The 21,052-nt window shown below is 40.7% G+C and overlaps 3 protein-coding genes across 6 annotated transcripts in view; 2 read left to right on the top strand and 1 right to left on the bottom strand.

The window, feature by feature from the left end:
* LOC124065556 (Kv channel-interacting protein 2) overlaps positions 1 to 10,421 on the top strand; it is an 81,342-nt gene extending 70,921 nt beyond the window's left edge. For 2 of the 3 annotated variants that reach the window (XM_046401005.1, XM_046401004.1), the window contains exons 2-9: positions 5,219 to 5,317; positions 6,177 to 6,301; positions 6,519 to 6,588; positions 7,008 to 7,078; positions 7,230 to 7,337; positions 7,499 to 7,603; positions 7,694 to 7,756; positions 8,224 to 10,421. In XM_046401005.1, coding sequence (XP_046256961.1) covers positions 5,219 to 5,317; positions 6,177 to 6,301; positions 6,519 to 6,588; positions 7,008 to 7,078; positions 7,230 to 7,337; positions 7,499 to 7,603; positions 7,694 to 7,756; positions 8,224 to 8,271 — 689 coding nt within the window. In that variant the 3' untranslated portion in view covers positions 8,272 to 10,421. The remainder of the gene's footprint in view (positions 1 to 5,218; positions 5,318 to 6,176; positions 6,302 to 6,518; positions 6,589 to 7,007; positions 7,079 to 7,229; positions 7,338 to 7,498; positions 7,604 to 7,693; positions 7,757 to 8,223) is intronic. The other variant, XM_046401006.1, reaches the window with a different exon arrangement.
* Positions 10,422 to 10,431: 10 nt separating this feature from the next.
* Positions 10,432 to 14,435, bottom strand: LOC124065555 (cytochrome c oxidase assembly protein COX15 homolog). Its single transcript, XM_046401003.1, has 9 exons — positions 14,231 to 14,435; positions 13,317 to 13,504; positions 13,104 to 13,226; positions 12,626 to 12,812; positions 12,257 to 12,424; positions 12,015 to 12,096; positions 11,637 to 11,791; positions 11,407 to 11,520; positions 10,432 to 11,329 (listed from the first exon to the last, which is right to left on the bottom strand). The coding sequence occupies exons 1-9, from the start codon at positions 14,303 to 14,305 to the stop codon at positions 11,198 to 11,200; spliced, it is 1,224 nt and encodes a 407-aa protein (XP_046256959.1). The 5' UTR covers positions 14,306 to 14,435; the 3' UTR covers positions 10,432 to 11,197.
* Positions 14,436 to 14,670: 235 nt separating this feature from the next.
* Positions 14,671 to 18,920, top strand: cutc (cutC copper transporter homolog (E. coli)). 2 transcript variants are annotated; one of them, XM_046401008.1, is made up of 9 exons: positions 14,671 to 14,830; positions 14,940 to 15,018; positions 15,190 to 15,249; positions 15,371 to 15,580; positions 17,505 to 17,540; positions 17,715 to 17,848; positions 17,949 to 17,976; positions 18,056 to 18,161; positions 18,264 to 18,920. In XM_046401008.1, the coding sequence occupies exons 2-9, from the start codon at positions 14,949 to 14,951 to the stop codon at positions 18,373 to 18,375; spliced, it is 756 nt and encodes a 251-aa protein (XP_046256964.1). In that variant the 5' UTR covers positions 14,671 to 14,830; positions 14,940 to 14,948; the 3' UTR covers positions 18,376 to 18,920. The 2 variants fall into 2 exon arrangements, with proteins under 2 accessions (XP_046256964.1, XP_046256963.1); XM_046401007.1 differs by having other exon boundaries at positions 17,715 to 17,854.
* The last annotated feature ends 2,132 nt before the right edge of the window (positions 18,921 to 21,052 follow it).

Raw genomic sequence — 21,052 nt, 5'->3', positions numbered from 1 at the left:
GTTTTGTCTCAAGGATTTGTGACTGTTGGGGAGGCACAGAAAAAATAATGCCATTCTGCTGGTAAGGCCATCAAATTAGAAAACACATTTGTCATTCTGGAGGGGAGTTTTCAACAGTGTATTTGTTGTTATATATGATTCCAGTACTTCAGCCCAGCACTGAATACCAATCAGTTTATCAATGTTTATTTATTCAGTTTACCTTTTATTTAGTCTTTTTAGTTTTTCCATTCCTATTCTTTAGAGATTGTGTCTGTCTGTGTCAGTGTACCAGATGTGACATCAGTACATCCCATCTCGACTGAAATATTCCCCATTGCATATGCAATACATGTTATAGCCAGATTTCACCTCCAGGCTGCGTGTTTGTGTGTGCATGTCTGCTTTACACTCAGGGGACATTGCCACATCTGTGAGTTTGTCCACAGTAGCCGCTGGGTCAGATGCTTCGCCTCTCTGTCGTCACAGCCTCCCTCCTCCCTGTTAGTCTTTTTCTGCATCTTCATCTCCTAATTTTGTCCTTCATGTTCTCCCTGCCACCTCTTTTTGTTTTAATCATTTGTTTTTGGATTCGGTCCTTGCTGTACCCCTGGTTGCCATTATTTCCTGCCCCCCTAATCATTCCATACCCCTCTTTTCCTCATCTGTCATCCTCTCTCATCTCCCAATTCATTCTCCTCATCTTTCTTCCTTATACCTCCCCATCCTCTCCTAACCTACAGGTAGTATTCCCCCGTCCTTTTCCCTCCTTCCCTTTCCTCTATCCCTCCTCTTTCCTCTCTTCACTCAGTCCCATCACTGACCCAATTAAACATGGGGAGGGACACAGCAGGAGGAGAGTGACAGAGTTAAGGCGAGAAAAAGAGGGAGAGGGAGGACAGGCAGAGTGTAGAGACAGCTTGAGAGTCAGTAGCTGGAAAATCAGAGAGAGTCAGAAAACAATTGCCGCCAACCTGCCAGGACACACATGTATTGTCCGAACTTCACCTGGAACTTAAACAACCTTTGACAGCCTCCGAGGCGGCGGGGGTGGAGCAGCAAGTCGACAGTCTTGCTGCCACGCACTTACCATTCTCGATGAAGAAACGAGGAGAATAACAATATACCTTCAGTGAAGAAAGCGGGCGGGGAGTCTTGCGGAGTTAGGATGGCCAAATACCGGCATATAGAAGGAGACTGAGAGGAAAGACTGAAGAGACGAAGACGGTGCCTTCCTGGTTGGAGCTGCAGGGGGGGAACGTGGTTGCCCTGGGGCAAAAGAAAGATTTGTGTTGACAGAAACAGAGGAGGAGAGGAAAGGTGAAAGGATGCATCTGTTCTTCCAAGAAAAGTGGGAGGTGGAGGGGCTGCAGACTGTGGGCATCCTCCTGGTGGTCTGCAGCTCCCTCAAACTGATGCACTTTCTGGGGCTTATCGACCTTTCTGTGGCAGGTAAGACAAATGGTAAAAGAGAGAGGCTCCAAGTGAGAAGTTCATATGATGAATATGCTGAGGGCAGAGTAGGAGGAAAACACTCATCTGGAAAGGGAGGTGTTTACATATGTGTGTGTGTCTGTTTCTGAGGTGCTTATCGGGATTAAACATAACAAATCACTTTGGCCTAATTTCTTTACTAAATGGCTACTGTGTGTATGTGTGTGTGTGGTGGGCAGTGATTTTTTTTTTTTTTTTTTTTTATCCATAACTTTTTCACTTAGTATATGTGTACGATTTTAAATTTATTATTTTGCAGCATTTATGACTCAAAGCAGTTTTAAAACATCTACATACATAAATATGAATGAAGAATTAATGCAAAACACATTGTGATTGGGGGCAATATAAATAAAACTGATTTGACTTGGCTTGAAATTCATTGCTCAGTACTTCTTATTTCTCAACCATTCTGTCTGTAAAGATGTGTTTTTCGAAATATATTTGTTGCTTTTGCTTAAGTGCGGTATGCATCGGTTTGCTACTCCTCGTAGAGTAAAAATCTTCTGTGTGTGGAGGGATCTTTCCAACGCCTGAAAAGATGAAATAACCCTGGTGATGTCATCAGGATTATCTATACTTGCACTAGGAGAATACAATTTTAATTTTTAGGGCATTTTGCCTTTATTAAGGAGTAATAGGGTAGTAGGAAAGCTGAGAGGAAATGGAGATGGAATCTGTTTCAGCCAGGTGAAAGGTATCACCTGGACACCTTGAAGCTGCATATTTGTAACAGAACCCCTGCATCACAAAGTAGGAGTTTGGAGGTTATGTCTCTAAGATGCAATATGGGGAATGTATAATTCTGTGCTTTTGGAGCATAGCCATATTAGAGACCAAAAGTCATGATATCTCTGCTCCCGCTGCGTTGATTTTGAGTATGTTTTTCTGTTTTGTCTTTTGTGAGTCTACTATCTTTATGGAAGTGCAATACTTAAAAGCTGCTGTGTAGTTAAGAGTGGAGATAGGCAGGAGAAACAGGAGGAGATGAATGACATTAGGCCTCATTTGAAACCAGCTGAACCAGCAGGGTGCCTATAGATAAATTTATGCAATATATTTGTCGTCACGTCTGAAAGATTCATTGTTCAGTGAGCTGCATAACCAGTCTGTGTCACCATCACCAGGACAATGTACCACTGTGGCTCTAAACTGTAATATCTTTGCTGCCTTCACTTCAGTTGAGGGATTACATGGTTTCTTTGTGCCTTGAGCAAATCCCCAGATCTCTTGGGTATATGAAACACAAAGCTCCTTTAAAGGTTCTTGGATATCGCCAAAAATGTGTTTGCCGTCAAGCTAAAAATAGAGCTGTTTTTCTTATTTCCTGAACAGTCGTGATGGTCTGTCAGTGTGCTGTGGGGGGAAAACTATTGAACTCTAATTGCACAATCACTAGAGGGCACACTGAGTAAGTGTCATAATACTGCACAACAGCTGAAGATCACAGAAGGCTGCTTTTTACTCCCTGTCTGATGAGAAATAGATAGTTTGCGCTTTTACGCCTAATCAGGCCGAAATGAAAGAATCTTTGCTCTCATTGTCAGTGCCACTCAAAAAACAAATTTAACTTCAAAGGCTTGAGAACAAATTGATCACATGTTACTTCAATAGCATAGTGAACACAGTAACCTACATGTTTTCAACAAAGGACTGTTTTCCACCACCGCATTCTGTTAGTATTAGATACAGCTCCCAAATTAAGTAGGCCACTGTATTTTTACAAATTTTAAGTTGATAGTATGCTTTATAACAGCTGTGAGAAAGAAAAAAGAACAGCTTAGTTTCATAGATAAACAGATAGATACTACCTAAGATATATAAAAGGTTACAAGCTTAGTCCAAATATAATGTTGTATAAGGTTTTTCTGGGGGCATGTTTTATATAGGGGCCCTTAAAAAGGCATGCTTGTGTGCATGTGCGCATTTAAATCAGGTTAATTCCTCTGAGATCAAATATTGCTATTCCAAGACTGACTTGGTTAAGACAGCCGGAGCACATTTACTCAAAGACATCACAACAGGCAAGAAATTTCATCAGCAGCAAAGAACAAAAATACAGAGAAGGAAACAGGGGAGATGGAAAAAGGGCTGTGAGACTGGGGGGAGGAAAAGGTGTCTCAGTCCTATATCTAAGCATTGACACTTTCCAGTGGATTCTACTTTAATGGTCCTCACACGTACTTCAAGCTCAGTCTTCTGTACAGAGCAGAGGAAGTAGAAGTAGACTTAAGATTTTTTTTCTTGCCTTTTTCCTTTTTACTCTTTCCAGGCCTTCAGAACAATCAGTTGAAATTAAATTTAGTCAGCTTGCACCCATAGACTGAAAGTTGCATCTGTAATACAATTACAGTCAGAATTGTGAAGAGTGTTTTAAAGATGTATTACACAGCAGTTAGCAGTAGATACCTCATCAGAACCAGAACCACTGGTGGAATACATGATCTTTACTGGAGTATTGTATAATGCAAGTTGTGTAATTCAGTCATGTACCAGGATTTTCCCTAGCAGATAAAGTTACCCAGCTGTTATTAAAAATGATGTTGGAAGCAGCATCTCATTATCTCAGTTGTTTAGTAGATGACTCCAGCTTCATCATGAGTTAGCTTCATCTCAACCAACCATTAAAATACGTTGAAATGCGTTGTGATTGCTTTGCCACCAGACATCCTAAAAGACATAGTTTATGTTTGTTGTATAAAGATAAAGATCACAAATGGCTGAGCAATGACTGGAAATGTATTTTAGGAGTGCCTCTGATTACTGGTCAAAGTATCAGACATTAAGTTATGTGTTATGGTCAGACGCTGGGTGCACATGGAAAAAAAATAAAGCACTCACACACAAACACGCGCAGACCCTGGGGCAGAGGGCTGGGCCTGTGCTAGGCAACTGGATATATTAATTTGGTATCCATTTGACAATGTGCTGTGCATGTTCTAGCTCCAAATGAAGCCAGTGCCACAGGTCAGGGGAGGCCCAGTGGAGCAGGGAGACAACAGGGTGACACATCACGGAATCAGTATAGCAGCTCTGTTGGCTTCCTCCCCATCATGGCTTTCATCCCTCAGACCGCTGGGGTCCTACTAAAAGGGGTGAGGGTACTGTTACCATGGAGACTAAGAGGCAGGACAAAGTACGCTGGTTCATGTGAGCAAATTTGTTTTACTTCCTCTATTTGATTGTCATTGTGATTCTGTGAAACACGACAAAATAGAGCATCATGAAGTATGTTTGCTTCGAGTCGAACTTGCTTGTAGAGTGTGGCAGTAGGTGTTGATGGGCTCGGGTTGAGGAGTTTTTGCGGCACATTTGTCTGCTATGAAGTCAAATTAAGTGCCTGTTTAAGCCGACTGCGAATTAAAACTGTTGTTGTTTGACTTGCGTTTTGAATCGAAACTCTCCACTGGTTTTTCATACAGCTTGCCAAGTGTGGTGTTGTGGTGTGAGAGCCAGTCTGATGAGGGAAACTGTGTGTTTCTAGGCATCTCCCTGTGTTGCTGTTATGTGGCAATATCTACCGTTTGAAGTGGTGCTCGTGGTCTCCCATCGCTAAGCCAGGTCAGCAGGCAATTACCAGTTTGACTAAATGGCATGTTTGTGATCGTAGCTGTCCTTTGCATGGAATGTCTGTTTATGTGGTTTTACAGGCATGTGTGCATGTGTGTGAAATCAGAATTAAATCTCCAGACTTGTGTGTGTGTGTGCGTGTGTCTAACCTTTGTGCTATGGTTGGTGATTGCAGGTAATCCTTCCACCAGCCAAAGCAAAAAAACCATAAAGCAGCGATTCCTCAAGCTGCTGCCATGCTGCAAGCCCTCGGCTGCCCCCTCAATCAGTCAAAGCAAGTGCTCTTTCACTCTCTATACATCTCTGCTTCCTTCCATGTATCCAGCCTCTTTAGTGAATTAAGGAGCTTCATACAGACCCCTGAAGTGTGGATGCAGCAGCCAGTGAAAACCATCAGTGTACACATAAATCTGAATTCTAAAACATATTCAACTGCGAGATTTTCTTTGTCTCACTGTGGTATTGTTGGGTGATGGAACAATATGTGCGTGTGTGTGTGTGTGTGTGTGTGTTTGTGTGTATATACAGATAGCAGGTTGAATAAGTGAAGTCAAAACTAGTAGGTTCTAGAGGTATATTAACTTTTAATACATGACATATGCTGAGTTGACAGTTATTTGTGGAGTAACTGATGGAATGAGGAGGAGATGAAGAATATGTTAGTGACCGTGTCTCCACGTCCCTTAAAATGTCTCTTCTTTATCCTCTTCACGTCTTCTCTCACATCTTCAGTAAAGGTCTCTCCCTATGTTCTTTACTGTACTTGACCTTGCATTTTCAGGCAAGAAATTCTGTCATTTTATAGACATTTTTCTGATGATGTTTTGCTTTGTGATATCATGTCCTTGAAGCTTGTGCTGCACCAGAGACGTGTGGGAATAGTGACCTCATAATGACTTACAGAAAACTGCCTTCACTCATATTTTGATTCAGTCAAATAACAAAATAGTGATTAACACACTTGTGATTAAAGAATATTATTTTGTGCAACATTATAAGATGTGCATTGTATTATGAGCTCGAAATCAGTTTGATGACTTCATTACCATATGTGTGGGTCATGGCTGCTCTGGAGGTTGGTGTAACTGTAGTGATGCTAAATGCTAACTAACGCTGGTCTCTCCCTCACACAGACAGCGTGGAAGATGACTTCGAGTTATCCACTGTGTGTCATCGCCCCGAAAGCATGGACAAGCTGCAGGAGCAAACAAAGTTCACCAAGAAGGAGCTGCAAGTCCTCTACAGGGGCTTCAAAAATGTAGGTTTGACTACACAGAGGAAGAATAGAGGGAGAAGGCAGTGGGGAAAAGACTGTAAATCAACAAATGAACCTAAAAAAATCTTGCTCTAGTTACATCATTATGGGAATTAAAAGCAGTATCATTCAAGCGAGAGCTACACTTACCACAAAGTCCTTTATTTGTTATGTGCTGGACTGGAACTAAAGATTTTTGTCAATTCACATGTGCACCCAGGAGTGTCCAAGTGGCGTGGTAAATGAGGAGAACTTTAAGACCATTTACTCCCAGTTCTTTCCGCAGGGAGGTGAGTAGTCAACTGCCAGCACTAAACCTGAGCTCAACCAATGACCACAATACTTTCATTTCTGCCTTTCTTTTTATTTTCATTCAATTCATACATTTCAGGGAAAAGTATGTATAAGCTCATTTATTTGATTCTGAAGAGGTACACATGGAGCTTTTTCATCATCACAAAGAAATGAACTTAATTAACTCATTATAAATCGGCTCTGCTGAACTGTAGTCCATGCACTGCAAAGAAGAGAGGCAATTTTTCATTTCATGATATTTAGGTTGATGAAATGTTAACCACTCGCCTCCAGTTGTATTTGAAATTATTCTTATATCTTGGCTATATTTAGCTTGCTGCTAATCCTAGCTGTTCAAAGACTGTGCTTCATGTTTTGAGAGCACGTTGGTTACTTTAAGTCTCTACCTTTGCAGATTCAAGTATGTATGCACATTTCCTGTTTGAAGCCTTTGACACTAACAAGAACGGCTCAGTTAGTTTTGAGGTGAGCTTTATTCTAATATCAGCTTCCCTTTAAAAGGTAAAAGCAAATAATGACACTATGGTGACATTTGTGTGTAAACTGTGATAATTGGCTTGACTCTGGTTTTAAATAATGTCAAAACAATCCAGTAAACTTTTCTCTTCTGTCCAAGGACTTTGTATTTGGCCTGTCTATCATCCTGAGAGGGACCATTAATGACCGGTTAAACTGGGCATTCAACCTTTATGATTTGAACAAGGATGGCTGCATCACCAAAGAGGTAACACACACACACACCCACACACACACACACGCACACATTTTTATCAAAAAAGGCAAAACAATATCTATCAAATCTATCAAAAGAAAAATTCCTCCTGCTCTCAAACAATTTCTAAATCCTCAGTAATATTTCTCTCTCTTTTGTCCTTCACTTTCCAGGAGATGTTGGACATCATGAAGTCCATCTATGACATGATGGGGAAATACACATACCCCACTATGCAGGATGATGCCCCAAGAGAGCATGTGGAGAGCTTCTTCCAGGTTAAACTCAGAAGATAAGATGCAAAATTCCTGGACATACAATATTTTTTCAGTGAGTGAATTTTTGGCTGCCTTTTTTTTTTTTTCCAGAAAATGGACCGGAATAAAGATGGGGTGGTCACCATCGAGGAATTCATTGAGTCGTGCAAAAAGGTCAGTTACAAAAGTAGTTTTTAAAATCTTAAATGAACTAGTCAATAGTCAACTTACAAGTATGCTTTCCTGTTTTTGCAATCCTGCCGAAAATTAGATGAGAGGGTAAATCTGACTGTGCAAGTTGAGTGTGCTCCTCACTTTGAGCATCTCAATCCAGCCAGGCAACACTGCTGAGAAGGTGACTAATCTGGTGTGCCAAAGCTAACTGAGTCGATGGTGTGCCAGATCAAAAGGCAAACTGGTCAGTTAGTTACAGGTTCATGAGTGTCAGGCTACTGAACTGCACACTGACTCTAGCTTCACATTTAACAAATTTAGAGTGGCATCAATCTTACCTAATTCTTGGCAAGAAGACAAAACACTGGAACATTTCAATCCTCACTTTCACCTCAGTGATAATCTCTTGTGTAACCTTTAAGGAGAAATGCCACTGCCTTTTTATTAAACCTCTTGTATCTGTCTAGGATGAGAACATCATGCAGTCCATGCAGCTGTTTGACAACGTCATCTAAGCATCTGGACAAGAGAGTATGCTGGCAACAGGGAGGAGAGTGTGTGTGTAAGAGGAATCAAGATTGAGACGATTTTGTGAATGTGTGTGTGTGTAGCCGTCTTCTGACTTGCAAGCTTTTGCTTGTGTGTCTGTTGGGAGGTGTGAGTCCTGAGGCCAAAGAGAGGCCCTCTCCCTCATTCTGGACCCCCAGTGACATTTCTCCAAGCAACCAATGGAGTTGCCCCGACTCCCTTCCTCATTGTGCAGAACCTTAGTTTTAGCCCAGAGACACAGAGAAAGAAGGCAAGCTGCGGGCTCACAGGCACTGGCACACTCGAGACACCCCATTTGTTTTATTTAAACTTTTATTTATTACTACAGCTGGTGGAGGAACTATCGGCCTCCTGTGGCTGACTCAGAGGAAGGAAGTTGTCCCCAATCCTTTTCCCTAGATCACTTTCACCCTTTTCCCTGTGCTGGCAGAGATTTGGATTTGTGAAGCTGATCCTATCTCTGTGCATGTGGAATACACCCTCCTGGAGCCGCAAGACTGCTCACACCCCAGCCATTAAAATAGAAATGAGTCTACCACCATCTAGTGGACAAGAGAGAGAGAGACCGTGTGAGAGAAAGAGAGAGCGTGAGAGCGAGCGAGTGAGAGAGAGAGAGAGACATTTCCAGAGGAAACAAATGTTGAATTAGGAATCCAAGGATCCTCTTTTACAGAGGTTCGACCATGTCGTTTTCCATCTGGGAACTGATTTCAATATCGCATGATGATGTCACTAATATCCAGTTATGTATTTACAGAGATACTCCAAAGTCTGCTTGTCTGTCTGCTGTTCCCAGTCATTCACAGGTGCCTCACCCTTTGTGTATGTGTGTGTGCATGAGTAACAGAAAGAGATGTCATCCATTTAACTATGTGAGACTCTAATGGGACAACACCCACCTCCATTCATGGGATTCTGGTAGAATAATTCCCGGCCTTCCAAACTATCACAGTCCTAGCTGTAGGTGTCTATTGACTGTTGTACATTTTCTAGCTTTCCCAGTGGTGTGAGATTAGATGGTACAATGTGGGGGTTGCACTGCAGTTGACAAGCTGTTTTAACCATCCCAGCTCCTTTCAACGGGACTGCAATACCACAGTTGTACTAGTCTGTCAATACACATTCAAGGGGAATTTATTAGATTGCGGATTGTATTTGTGAACTTCTTGTAATCGGAAATGTCGTGGTTGTAGCAGGTTCTACCACAAAAATCTCAAAACTCTTGTTGCATTAAATTAGGCTCATCCGATTTCAAAGAGGCATAGTATGTGTGTGTGTGTGTACTGTTAGTGAGAGAGACATGGTTTAATAACACGGTTTCTTTCATGGCCCACCCCCACCCCTCTGTATTCTCCCTCTTTCTGTAACACCAAAGAGATGAATTAAAGAGGTATATAAAGCCACTCTAAGCTAAGACATAAAGCCCACCCACGGGTGAAGAGAGAGGGAGATGCTGTGTGAGTAAGGCAAGGGACAATCAGGGATAAAAGGGTGTAATCTGGTAATTGGAAATGTGGTTTACTTGCACACTGTCCACACAGTGTGGTTTTTAGGCTACCTACATGATAGGCTCTGATGAATGAATTACTTTAAGGGGAATTCACAATCACTGACTAATTTGCTTCTTTTCAAACTAGATATAAAGTGGCATATGCAGAAGAGGCAATCAAGCCTTAATTAAATAGGCTATGGTGATTTTTAAATACAGAGAGACTAACATGGAATAGCAATAATCTCTACCACTTAAGAGCATGTTTCAACTCATCTAACCTCTCATTCCTCTCAGAGCACAAAATAAGGCTGCACTATGACCCTGAAGAGAATATGCACTTCCTACACTGCAATTTGATTCTTCTCTTTTGCATTTTCTTTTAATTTTCTAGGGGGGGAAAAAAACATGTTTTGACTCTGATTGTTCCTTGCCAACGGTCTTTAACTTCCATTCCTGACAACCAGTAAAACCTGTCGATACCCGCATGTACTGTGTCTAGAACAATGAAAACCTACTAACCCGTTGTACTGACTGTCCAATTAGCTAGCGTCAACTGGTTGCATTACATATTCAAAATGTGTATATTTTGTACAGAGACAATAAAAATCACAATTACTATGCAAACAGACTGGAGTTTCAATTTTAAAGACTGTACATGTTTTTTTTATTAGAATAAGGTAGTTTTCTTGGCTTTACATCTCTAAAGATATAGTACAAAGCAACAATAAAGGGTCCACATTTGTCACATTGTACTTTATAATTCATCAGCACGAAATAAGAAAAGAATCATAATTTAAACATACATAATAATACATAAAATTCCCGGAGCCACATCTGATTACCTTAACAGGCAGTGTATGATCAGGCAGAAGGCAACAGTTGAGCAATGATCTATTCAAATATTAATTGAAAACATCCTGTTAAAACTGTATACACAAACAAAAATAGTAATTCAATCTCTTTAAAGATATTCCTGCAGAATTCAGACTGCTGCAAATCAAATATAATTACCCTTCACTGAAAAACCTGTTGCTATGTCATTAAAGCTGAAGAGAAACTGAAAAATGTGCTTGTTTTTGCTATTGCATTGCTTTAATTTCTTGCAAAACAAAACACCTCACATAAAGCCGTCATTTTCTGACGTCAACATCCCCAAACGGTTGTCATTTCTTCAGTGACAGCCCTGATAATTTCACACCACATCACACACCAACATGAGCATTACTTTACAGGGTCACAAGACAGAAGCATATGCATAAAAATCCACTGTTAAATGAAAAACAGTTCTCAGTCTTTAACTTCTCCTAACCTGAATGTCTCATTCACAATGAGACTGCTGTCTCTTAGAGGACTGAGGTGTGGCTAAAAGGGATTGGATTTGTCCATAAGGCAGCAGGCATTTACTTGGGCATCTTCCGGAGCTCCGCCAGAACCCAAATGGCCAGTGAGAGAAGAGCCACGGAGCCAGACTGGTGAGTTGCTGCCAGTGGAGTAGGGACATACAGTAACAGGGTGCTGATACCGAGGGCGACCTGAAGAGCACCAACAGAGTTTAGTTACAGTGAGAATAGATTGAGTTTACATATTTCTGGGTTAACTGATAAGTTACCTGTAGATAGGCCATTGATGTGAGGAGGTTGATGGCGAGCTTAGCTCTCCTGGGCAGCATCATCCTCCTTGAGAACATATAGAGGCCTGTAATCGCAGTCAAGGAAGAGATCGCCTAGAAAAAGAAAATCACGCAGACCATCAACAACTTGCCGTTGGGGTTCAAATAATGTTTCATGTGAATGAACATGTTATTGTGATTTTTTTTTCTGTTTAAAAGGAGTAAAATACCAAAACTCTGTGGTCAAACTGCACAGTTGTGGGATTTTCAAAGAAGTTTTTCAGGGTAGGAGAGAATGCCAACAGATCATCAGGGATCCATCGTTCTCCCATCTTAGGGAAGGAGTTATACACCAGCCCGGCATCCAGACCAGCAACAAAAGCCCCTGTTTAAAAGCACAAGCACAGATTACTTTATTATCTACCTTAATAATCTGCATTTTTCAAATGTCCAAGGATTTTCTTCAATTTATGGCTATAACATGCTTCACAGTAAACTGGACTCTAATACCTTTGCTTCAAAAATGAAAACTATCTGTATATAGGATCCAGTTCCATTCTAAAAGATCCTTGATTTATAGTTGCAACTATGCATTCGCGCAACAGTACCTGAAAGAGCAGTAAGGAAGACGAGTCCACCAGTACCCTTAGCAAACCTCCTCAGCTGCAGGAGATGTTTGGTTTCTGCCACCTGTGAAAGAGGTGCCATCATGAATTAAAAAATAATAATATAAAAAAAATTTGCAACTTGCAAACTGCATGGCTCCTCACAAAGACCAATGTTAAAGATGTATTACTTATTAGACAGAACCTTTAATGAGTGTTTGGGATGTAGGTAAGAGACACTGTACCTTGTCTGCAGGCAGCAGCAGAGTGAGCCCTGTCCACAGACTGGCACAGTAGAGCAGCAAGGCAGAACCAAGGTGAGCACTCAGACGATACTGGCTGACCCGTGGGATGTCGTGAGACTCCGGCTTCTCCTCCAGACCACTTTTTACCATGTACCACCCCAGAAGTCCCTGAAAGGCCATACACAATGATAGAGTCATCCTTGTGCTTCTGACATTCGATTGACATCCATACAACATGATGACAAACTTGATGGCGCTGTTTGTAACAAACAGTACACCCAACCTTAAAATAAAAACCAACACTAGTAGTGAGGTAGGAAATAACTTCCTACGGTCCTCTCCCATCTCCACAGCTGTATCAAGTCTTACCTGGAAGAACACAAATCCGCAAAGGCCCAGAACTTTTCCCTTCATGGAACGATTGAAGTATCCTTTCCTCCAGAAGTAAATGGTGGGAAGGATGTACGCCAGTCCAACCAGTCTACCCCACATACGATGACCCCACTCCATGTAGAAGATAAACTTAAACTCTGGTAGAGTCATGTCGTGGTTCATTCTGGGAAAACATAATGACAACAGAATTCATATTTAAATTAAAGGGCACATACCTTTAATACATAACACTGAGGTATATTCAATTACATAACTGTGAATGCTACGTTTGCCATCATATGAAAATATGGCCCACTCTCTATTCAGTGTTTTAAATTTAGTTGTAGTCATGCATTAATCTGTTAATTAAAATACATATCAATCAATTTCAAAATTACATCAGGTTGTAAAATACTGTTTTTAATATTAGAAACTGGGTGTCTTGATAAGGCAAACCGAAAAGGTAAGATCTTACATTTTGAATTCAGGAAACTGCTGGTACTTGGAAAACTCAGCCTCCCACTCTGCTTGTGACTGAGGTGGCTTCATCTCCCTCACCAGATGCCAGTCAACCATGGAAAGCCCAGATTCTGTTAGCCTGATCGAAACAAATGGAGTATACAGTAAGTATTCATGAACACCACTTTGGTACAAGTAAGGCTATTATACACAAATCTGTCATTTTTACCTTGTGACACCACCCAAAACAACAGCCCCCACCACCAGCCCACTGCAGCCGAGTAACCAGCGACCTACTATGCGATTTGTGGCTGCATTGGGGACAGTAGCTGCTGCTGGGGTGGAGGAGGCCCCCGCCTCTGCTGTGATGGTGCTCTGACTTCTCTTCATAAGCCAATGCCGTAACTGTGGACTCTTCTGTAGTTGCAAATAAAGGTGAGAGGGGACTTAAATGACACTCGACAGCATAACTTCTACCTTCTATATTCCTAAAGACTATCAGATTTACCTCACTAACAAAAATGTACTTTCAAATTCACCAGAGTTACAGAATCTTATTTCTACAGCACAAAATGATACTTTAAACAAAATGTGTGCCGTCGACAGCCGTTTGGTGAAGATCTTTTCTTTTTATTTCTTTCTGCCCCCTCACATAAATTCAGGTCCATAAAGAAATGCAGCATATTTAATGATATTACACTAAGAGAACAATCACATATGAGAGCAACAATCGGGTGTCCACATGCTTTTGGCCACATGACACACAAATTGGTTAATTTAAGGTCTCCGATTTCGGGGGAAATATATCTGCAAAATGAAAACATCTGGTTATAGAAATGTTTATTTTCAAGCGCTGTGGTTCATTTGGCAGTAAATACAACACCGGCATGATGGGAGGTCGGGGGAGGTAACTTTTGCTATCACTCATACATGTGCAGACGTGACTGCTATCGAGTACAACCAGTCTGATAGCGTTAACTGTCTTATCATCAAGTGCATGCTGAAAAACACCAAAGTAAAACAAAAGTGGGATGGCGTTTCGAAAGTATCTGACATATCAGAACATAATTATACTGCTTGTGTCTGACCTTTCTCATGCTTTAGTTAGTTAGCTAATGTTAGTAGCTAGCTATATATACTCACGTTGCTGTGTTGAAATCCCTTTCCAGCATTTCTGCAACCGTAAAGAATCGTTGTCCGTACTGAAGCGAGAAACATTTTTGCAGCTCAGTTTCCGCTAGCTCCCGCAGTGTTTTACAGTGCTTTAGAAGACGAAGCTTAGGTAAAGGCTGTCACCGGCTGTTACGCCACCATGTTTCCTAACGGTTCAACTTCGACCTGCTGACGTCATGACCAAATGACAAGCAATTTAAGATTTTTTTTTTTCTATTGTCAAATAGGAAACATGATACAGAACAATTTTAACAGATAATTTAAAAATATAAAGTATTTTTTTCTAACTAAATTCTATTATCGAGAGACTGGTAGTCCATGCAATAAGTGTATGTTTTCTGTCTTGGCGTATCCTGCATGGGCGGCCACCCGCCTCCCTTTGGCCCAGTAGTGCTGCGTAACCGGAATAACACCGCCCATCCGCCAAAGCGCGTGTTAGAAACTCAACTACCCGGAAAACAGTGACCCACTGGCAGGCTATAGGAGCTGTAGTAACCCAAACAACATGTTCATATCGCTTCCAATCGACTGATAATCGTCCCATGAATCGATCGGAAGTGGATTTGACAGGTAGTTGTTGTGGAAGTTACAAGTGTTAGCTAAAGGGCTTGGAATGTGTTAAATAATATATTCACAATGAATCTCTTTCTGCCCCTGTCTTTCTGCTTTCCCTGTGTAGACTGTCAGTATGGCAGAGGGCTTTCTATTGGAGGTGTGTGTGGACTCCGTGGAGTCTGCTGTCAATGCTGAACGAGGAGGTTGGTAACGTAAACACGGTTGTGCTTTTCTATTTAAACTCTCACTGACCTACCTGCTAAAGAATCAAGACAGGCTGCTCAACCTGAAAGTAAGGAATAAAAGGTTACAGCTGACAGATCTTTTCTGAAGTTACGTATGGAGCCAGTCTGAGCATTTGTCTGTCCTGACAGGTGCAGGTCGACTTGAACTGTGCTCTAGTCTTCTGGAGGGGGGGTTGACTCCCAGTCTAGGTGAGCACGGTTCAGTTCTGTACAGATATTTTAGGCACAACCATAAGCTCTACAGTGTCTGCTGGGCCAGACGAGCACACATTGGAGAATCACACACTTAACTGTTATTGCTTCCCCACAGGTCTGCTGCAGGTAGTGAAGCAATACGTCAAAATTCCAGTCTATGTGATGATACGGCCTCGTGGGGGAGATTTTCTCTACTCAGACCAGGAGGTGGAGGTGATGAGGAAGGACTTAGAGCTGATGAAGGGCCATGGAGCTGATGGACTAGTGTTGGGAGCCCTGACAGAAGATGGACGAGTGGACGCAGAGCTCTGTATGGAGTTACTGGGTAATATTATTTGCTCGTCTTTAAAATGCACTAACATCCAAGATGCTCACTAACAGTTCATAAGGTTAAGTTCCACAAAGTAATAAATAAAACATTTAAAAATATCCAGTTTACATAACAGAAATGTCCTTCAATTAGAGGTGACAGGGTATGATCAGCTTCCGTGTTCTCTTTATTAAATCTTGCCAAAGGGAAAACCTGCTCACCAAAGTTCCATTTCTTTATTTTTCAAGTAGGGCATTATTCATATGGCAGTGGCATACCGAATTACACTGGTTCTCAGTGTCACCAAGATTAAAAGCACTTCAGACATTTTGACATGTCATAGCAGGAAAGGAACAGCAACTGTATACCATTTAGGAGCTCCAGTCCAGTCGCTCTGTATTCATGCAAGTTGGCATGCTAAAAATTGCCTGCAGTGAAATTAGGAACAATTGTGCTCTTCCTGCTAGGACAAACCAAAATGTCTGCTTTGAATGTCTGCTTTTCTTAAAATATATCCTCGCTTTGAGTGCCAGGGAAAGAAACATAAGGAACTTTGCCTACTTTCTAAATTGAATAATATACACTATGATCAATGTAGTAGACTTTTGGAATATCATCCTCCCATTTTTGTTTATAATTCTTTAATATTTCTGATTGACATTCTCTGCATTACACTACAGCTTCCTGAAAATAAAATCAAGAGAAGAGATAACTTCTGTATGCTGCAGTTTTAGATGCATTTAACTTTTACTGGAGAGAAAACCTCTTTTGGTCATCTCTCTTTTGGTCCTGAGATCTTCATCGTGTGAACTGAGGGACAAAGAACATTCCAGGCAGAATCAGGAACCATGAGCTGCCATTTATCCATTTAGAAGGCACACCCCACCATCACAACTGGAGATTCCACAGTCTACAACAAACAGTTAATATACACCAATCAGCATTGATAAATATAAATAAAATTAAAACCAATATATCCAAAATCATCTCTTCCATAATTACAATAATGTTAGACTAATGTTAGATTTCCTGGTAACACAATCAAAACTATCAAAAACTCACTGTTAAGGTGAGTGTGCTCTAAATAGGCTCTAGGTTACAATATTACCAATTAATCACATTCAGTTATATCATATTGAAAATCAAAAACAAGAAAAAAAATATGAAAAATGTGTACTTTAGCAAATTTCATAGAATGAAATAAAATGAATGAATACAGCATACACAGATCATCCAAAACAAAGTTTCAGCACCTGCTTAAGTTAATAAGCTACAGGGGCAATCAAACAGGTACGTGTTATGGCTGATGCCTTTCAAAAGCGAAATTCTCAGCATGGCATTAAGTAGCAGCTCCTCATTGAGACCTTTTGCAGACAATGTCTGCTATGTGAAGATCCAAAAAGCATCATATCTCCTCAGTAACAGGTCACAGACATCACCCTTAGGCAGCACCTCAGAAACGTCGGAAGGAAGAAATGCCATGCTTCACATCATAGCAACAGGATAATCATGGCCTTTTCTGCTTTTTACATTCTTGAGTTCACTGATGCATTACTTCTCATTCCAGTAGTTTTGAAGTGGCTGAAACATGTTTAATCTACCGTAATATCTATAAGTCTGTCTTGGGAGTCTTAGTGTACAGTGTGAAATCTGAAAAGTCAAAGTGTGTGTGTGCACACCTAAATATGCCCACATTTGTGTGACCATTTGGCTTTGTGTTAGGAGTTCCTCATCACACTATGAAATAAACTTTTCAGCCTTTAAATTAAACTGTACAGTACATCTTGTCATAGGAGTCTTAGTATTCTTGCGAAAAAAGAAAAAACATCTTCTGAATTTGCAACTCTTTTATACTGCAACTTTGCCTTTGATGTATTTTGCTGGAGGTTTTGTATCGCTCCATGTATTTGTCTGATCCATCTCACTTTTTGCTCGCTAGCTGCTGCTCGACCTTTGCCTGTCACCTTCCACCGAGGTAGTATTTTCTCCTTCAAATCACTTAAAGATTCTCTGTAATTGTCAGCAATTTTACTTCAAAAAATATCACAAAGCCTCAATGGAATAAAGACCCATTAGACTGCTTTCATCAGTGCTTCTGTGCTACTGAGTCTGAACTCATGTTTTTAAACTGATATTGATCCCATTGTAGCTTTCGACATGGTTCATGACCCTGTTGTTGCTCTGGAGACTCTGGTATCATTAGGGTTCGAGCGTGTGTTGACAAGTGGCTGTGACACCTCGGTTTTGGAGGGGCTTCCTCTCATTAAACGGCTCATTGATCAAGTATGTGTAAGTTATTTGTATGCATACATATTTGCGTGCCAGCATATGTCAACATCTTGGTTATTTAGCTGTTGTTGCTACCTGTTCTTCCCCTCAACAGGCTAAAGGGCGAATTGTCATCATGCCAGGTAAGTACTTTTGCTTTTCTCCTGTCTGCAGTTCATTAGTGTTTTTTCCTCCTAATTGTTTATATATTTTATTGTACAGGAGGGGGCATCACAGAGAGGAACCTGCAGAGAATTTTAGAGGGGTCAGGGGCTCAAGAGTTTCACTGCTCGGCCCGCTCCAGTAAGGATTCTGCCATGAAATTCAGGTATGCTAAAATCCAACCTCAGTTTATTGAAACTATATGGCATAAAACTTACAAATAAAGAGTTTTTCGCTGCTGCTGTCTTCATGATGTTTCCACATGCAGGAACACCTGTGTGACAATGGGAGCTGCTTTCTCTGCACCAGAGTACGGCCTGAAGGTGGCAGATGTGAGCAAAGTGCGCACTCTTAATGCAATAGCCAGAAACACCTTGTGAATTGGTACTGGATAATCATGACGGACACCAAAACAGATACCTCAGAAATGAGTAATGATTTTGATATGTCATCATTTATTTTCACAAAAGCCCAGAATAAGGAGACAGACTTTTGCTTTTCTATTTTTTTGTTTTATCACTGGTCCTGGTAAAGTGTGAGCTCAGGAACAGCCCTACAGCCTACTGTGATTTTCAGTTTATTAAAGCTATTGGACAGTGGAGAGCAATGAATAATTTGCATTTATTCATTATTATACATATATGTGGCTTCAGTAAATTTAATACTTCAATATTAAATCAGTTGCTAAATGAAAATGACTGTATTCTTAAAGCGAAGTAAAAGCACTGCTCCGTGCTGCTGCTGTTTTCAGAACAGTAGCCAGTTGCCATATAGTTAACCTGTATTTGTTTACAACACTCCCAACCTGTAGTGGAAGAAGACACAAAGCTGTGACTGCCCGTACTATTCTTTTACAAGGACAAAAACATTGTGACTTGATTTAGTTTGTTTAGAATTTAATAAAAAAAAAAACATAAGCAATGAAGTGCACTTTCTTTGCCAGTTATTGTTGTCAGTTGTCTCCTACAATTAAAACCAGTCTTATTCATTTAATTAAAAGATTAAGAGCTATGTTACTGCAGAATAATGCTTCATTTAGCTTAGTTTTCATTATTAATGAATTTTAAGAGGTTGGGGAGTTATGTTATCATGTTCACTGATATCTAGGCTGGCTTGATTCTGAAATGTTTGATTCATGTCTTTTAAATGGACACAATTCACTGTGAAAACTGACCTGAACAGGTGCCTTTTGGCCATACAGAAGTCAACCATAACATTATTAAACAAAGAGGCGACTCACCAAACAATCAGTGGGGGCTTTAACTTTGCAGAGACGTGAGATGAAGTCACTTTAGATAGAGCATCTCACCCTGTTTCTTCTACAGTTGTTTTGCATCACAAAGGTCGATTCACAGCTTAATTTTCAACACTTGTGCCTGAATCATAATGAGACATTAAAACTACAAGAAGCCCAATAACATGTTTGTATACACACTAACAGAAGACAAGCTCTGAAGAGTACGTGACTCCACATAGGCAATTACCTTGTCCACCTGGATGACCAGGAACAACCTCCTAAACCTGAAACATGGACTAATGATCTGTTCAGGGTTCTACTGACCAAAATCAATCAGTTACCTCAATAAACCTGTGAGTCAGTCTTTAAAGCCTACACTACATTCACTATATAGACAAAAGTATCCTCTTTATGGTGCTGTTTTTCAGGGGTTGGACTGGGCCCCTTACTTCCAATGAAGGGAAATCTAAATGCTTCAGCATACCAAGACATTTTGGACAATGCTATGCTTCCAATTCTGGCAACAGTTTGGGGAAGGTCCTTTTCTATTCCATAACTTCATTAAGACATGTTCGGATGAGTTTGGTGTGGAAGAACTTGACTGGCCCACACAGAGTCCTGACCTCAACCCCATCTAACACCTTTGGGATGAACTGGAGATAGCAAGCCAGGTCTTTTGGTCCAACATCAATGTCTGACCTCACAAGCACCCTGCTGCATAAGTGGGCAAAAAGTCCCACAGAAACACTCCAAAATCTTGTGGAAAGCCTTCCCAGAAGAGTCTGTGTCTGTGTATTTAGAAACGAGGCCATTAAAGTCCCTGTTGGTGTAACCGTCAGGTGGCCCACTACTTTTGTCTATATTGTGTACACTACTTGTTCTTATCTGAAGAGCATACTGTGGTGATGTATGTATGACAGCATTGTGGTTCAGTGCCAATGATTAACTGCACTTCAACAGATTTTGCCTTATTCACATCATACTGACCTTTGGTTTACCTTAGCCTATGAAACATGATGTTTCTTTCAGGTATATATTCACTGCTAGAGATGTTTAATATTTCAGCTGAGAGTTTGCCCAGTTTACCGACCATTGCATTTGCTTTAAGGAATAAATGTAGCAACCCTACAGTGCATATTGTATGAGAGTAGCCACATTTTATTACTTATTTCCTCTGTTATCTCTCCTCATGGCCCTACAGCCACAGCCTACTCGGTATTTGTTATTTTGTGTGGCATATTTTGTTACAATGACCTTTAATTCTTCTATACCGTGTTAATATGTTTTAAGCAATGCACCTGAGGCTGGATAGGGAACAGTTAACACCTCTGGTTTCAAATTGCTGTCAGCTGTAGTCTTACTGCAAATGCCATTATTAAATACAAACCTGCAGAATTTGCTCTTATCTTACTGCCCTACCCTGTCTTGAGACTGTTTAGGTGTTTACCACCCCTCTGAAAACTTTAGTCTCTGACTAAGGGCTAATTATCATACAACAACAGGCTCACCTTTATGCATAGTAATACTATATTTGTCAGTGAGATTTTTACAGTCTTCCTAAATTTTGTGTGTGATTTCATCAAGTGTCAATGTCCTTGGCCGCACACATACACACATGTGAGTCAGCTTACCCCCATGTAGTGTTATCAAACATGTAATGATTAACCATTACATAGTCAGTGTAATCTGCCTTAGGAACATCGCAATAAGAGAAAGCCTTTTCACCCAAATTCTGAAATACTAATGACTAGTTTTATTTGCAGCAATGTTAATGAATTACTCATGCTGAGTATAGACTTTACTTTATCATCATGCAATTT

This window comes from Scatophagus argus, chromosome 10, assembly GCF_020382885.2.
Source record: "Scatophagus argus isolate fScaArg1 chromosome 10, fScaArg1.pri, whole genome shotgun sequence".
Taxonomy (NCBI): Eukaryota; Metazoa; Chordata; class Actinopteri; family Scatophagidae; genus Scatophagus; species Scatophagus argus.
This window is presented reverse-complemented; position numbering and strand designations above follow the sequence as displayed.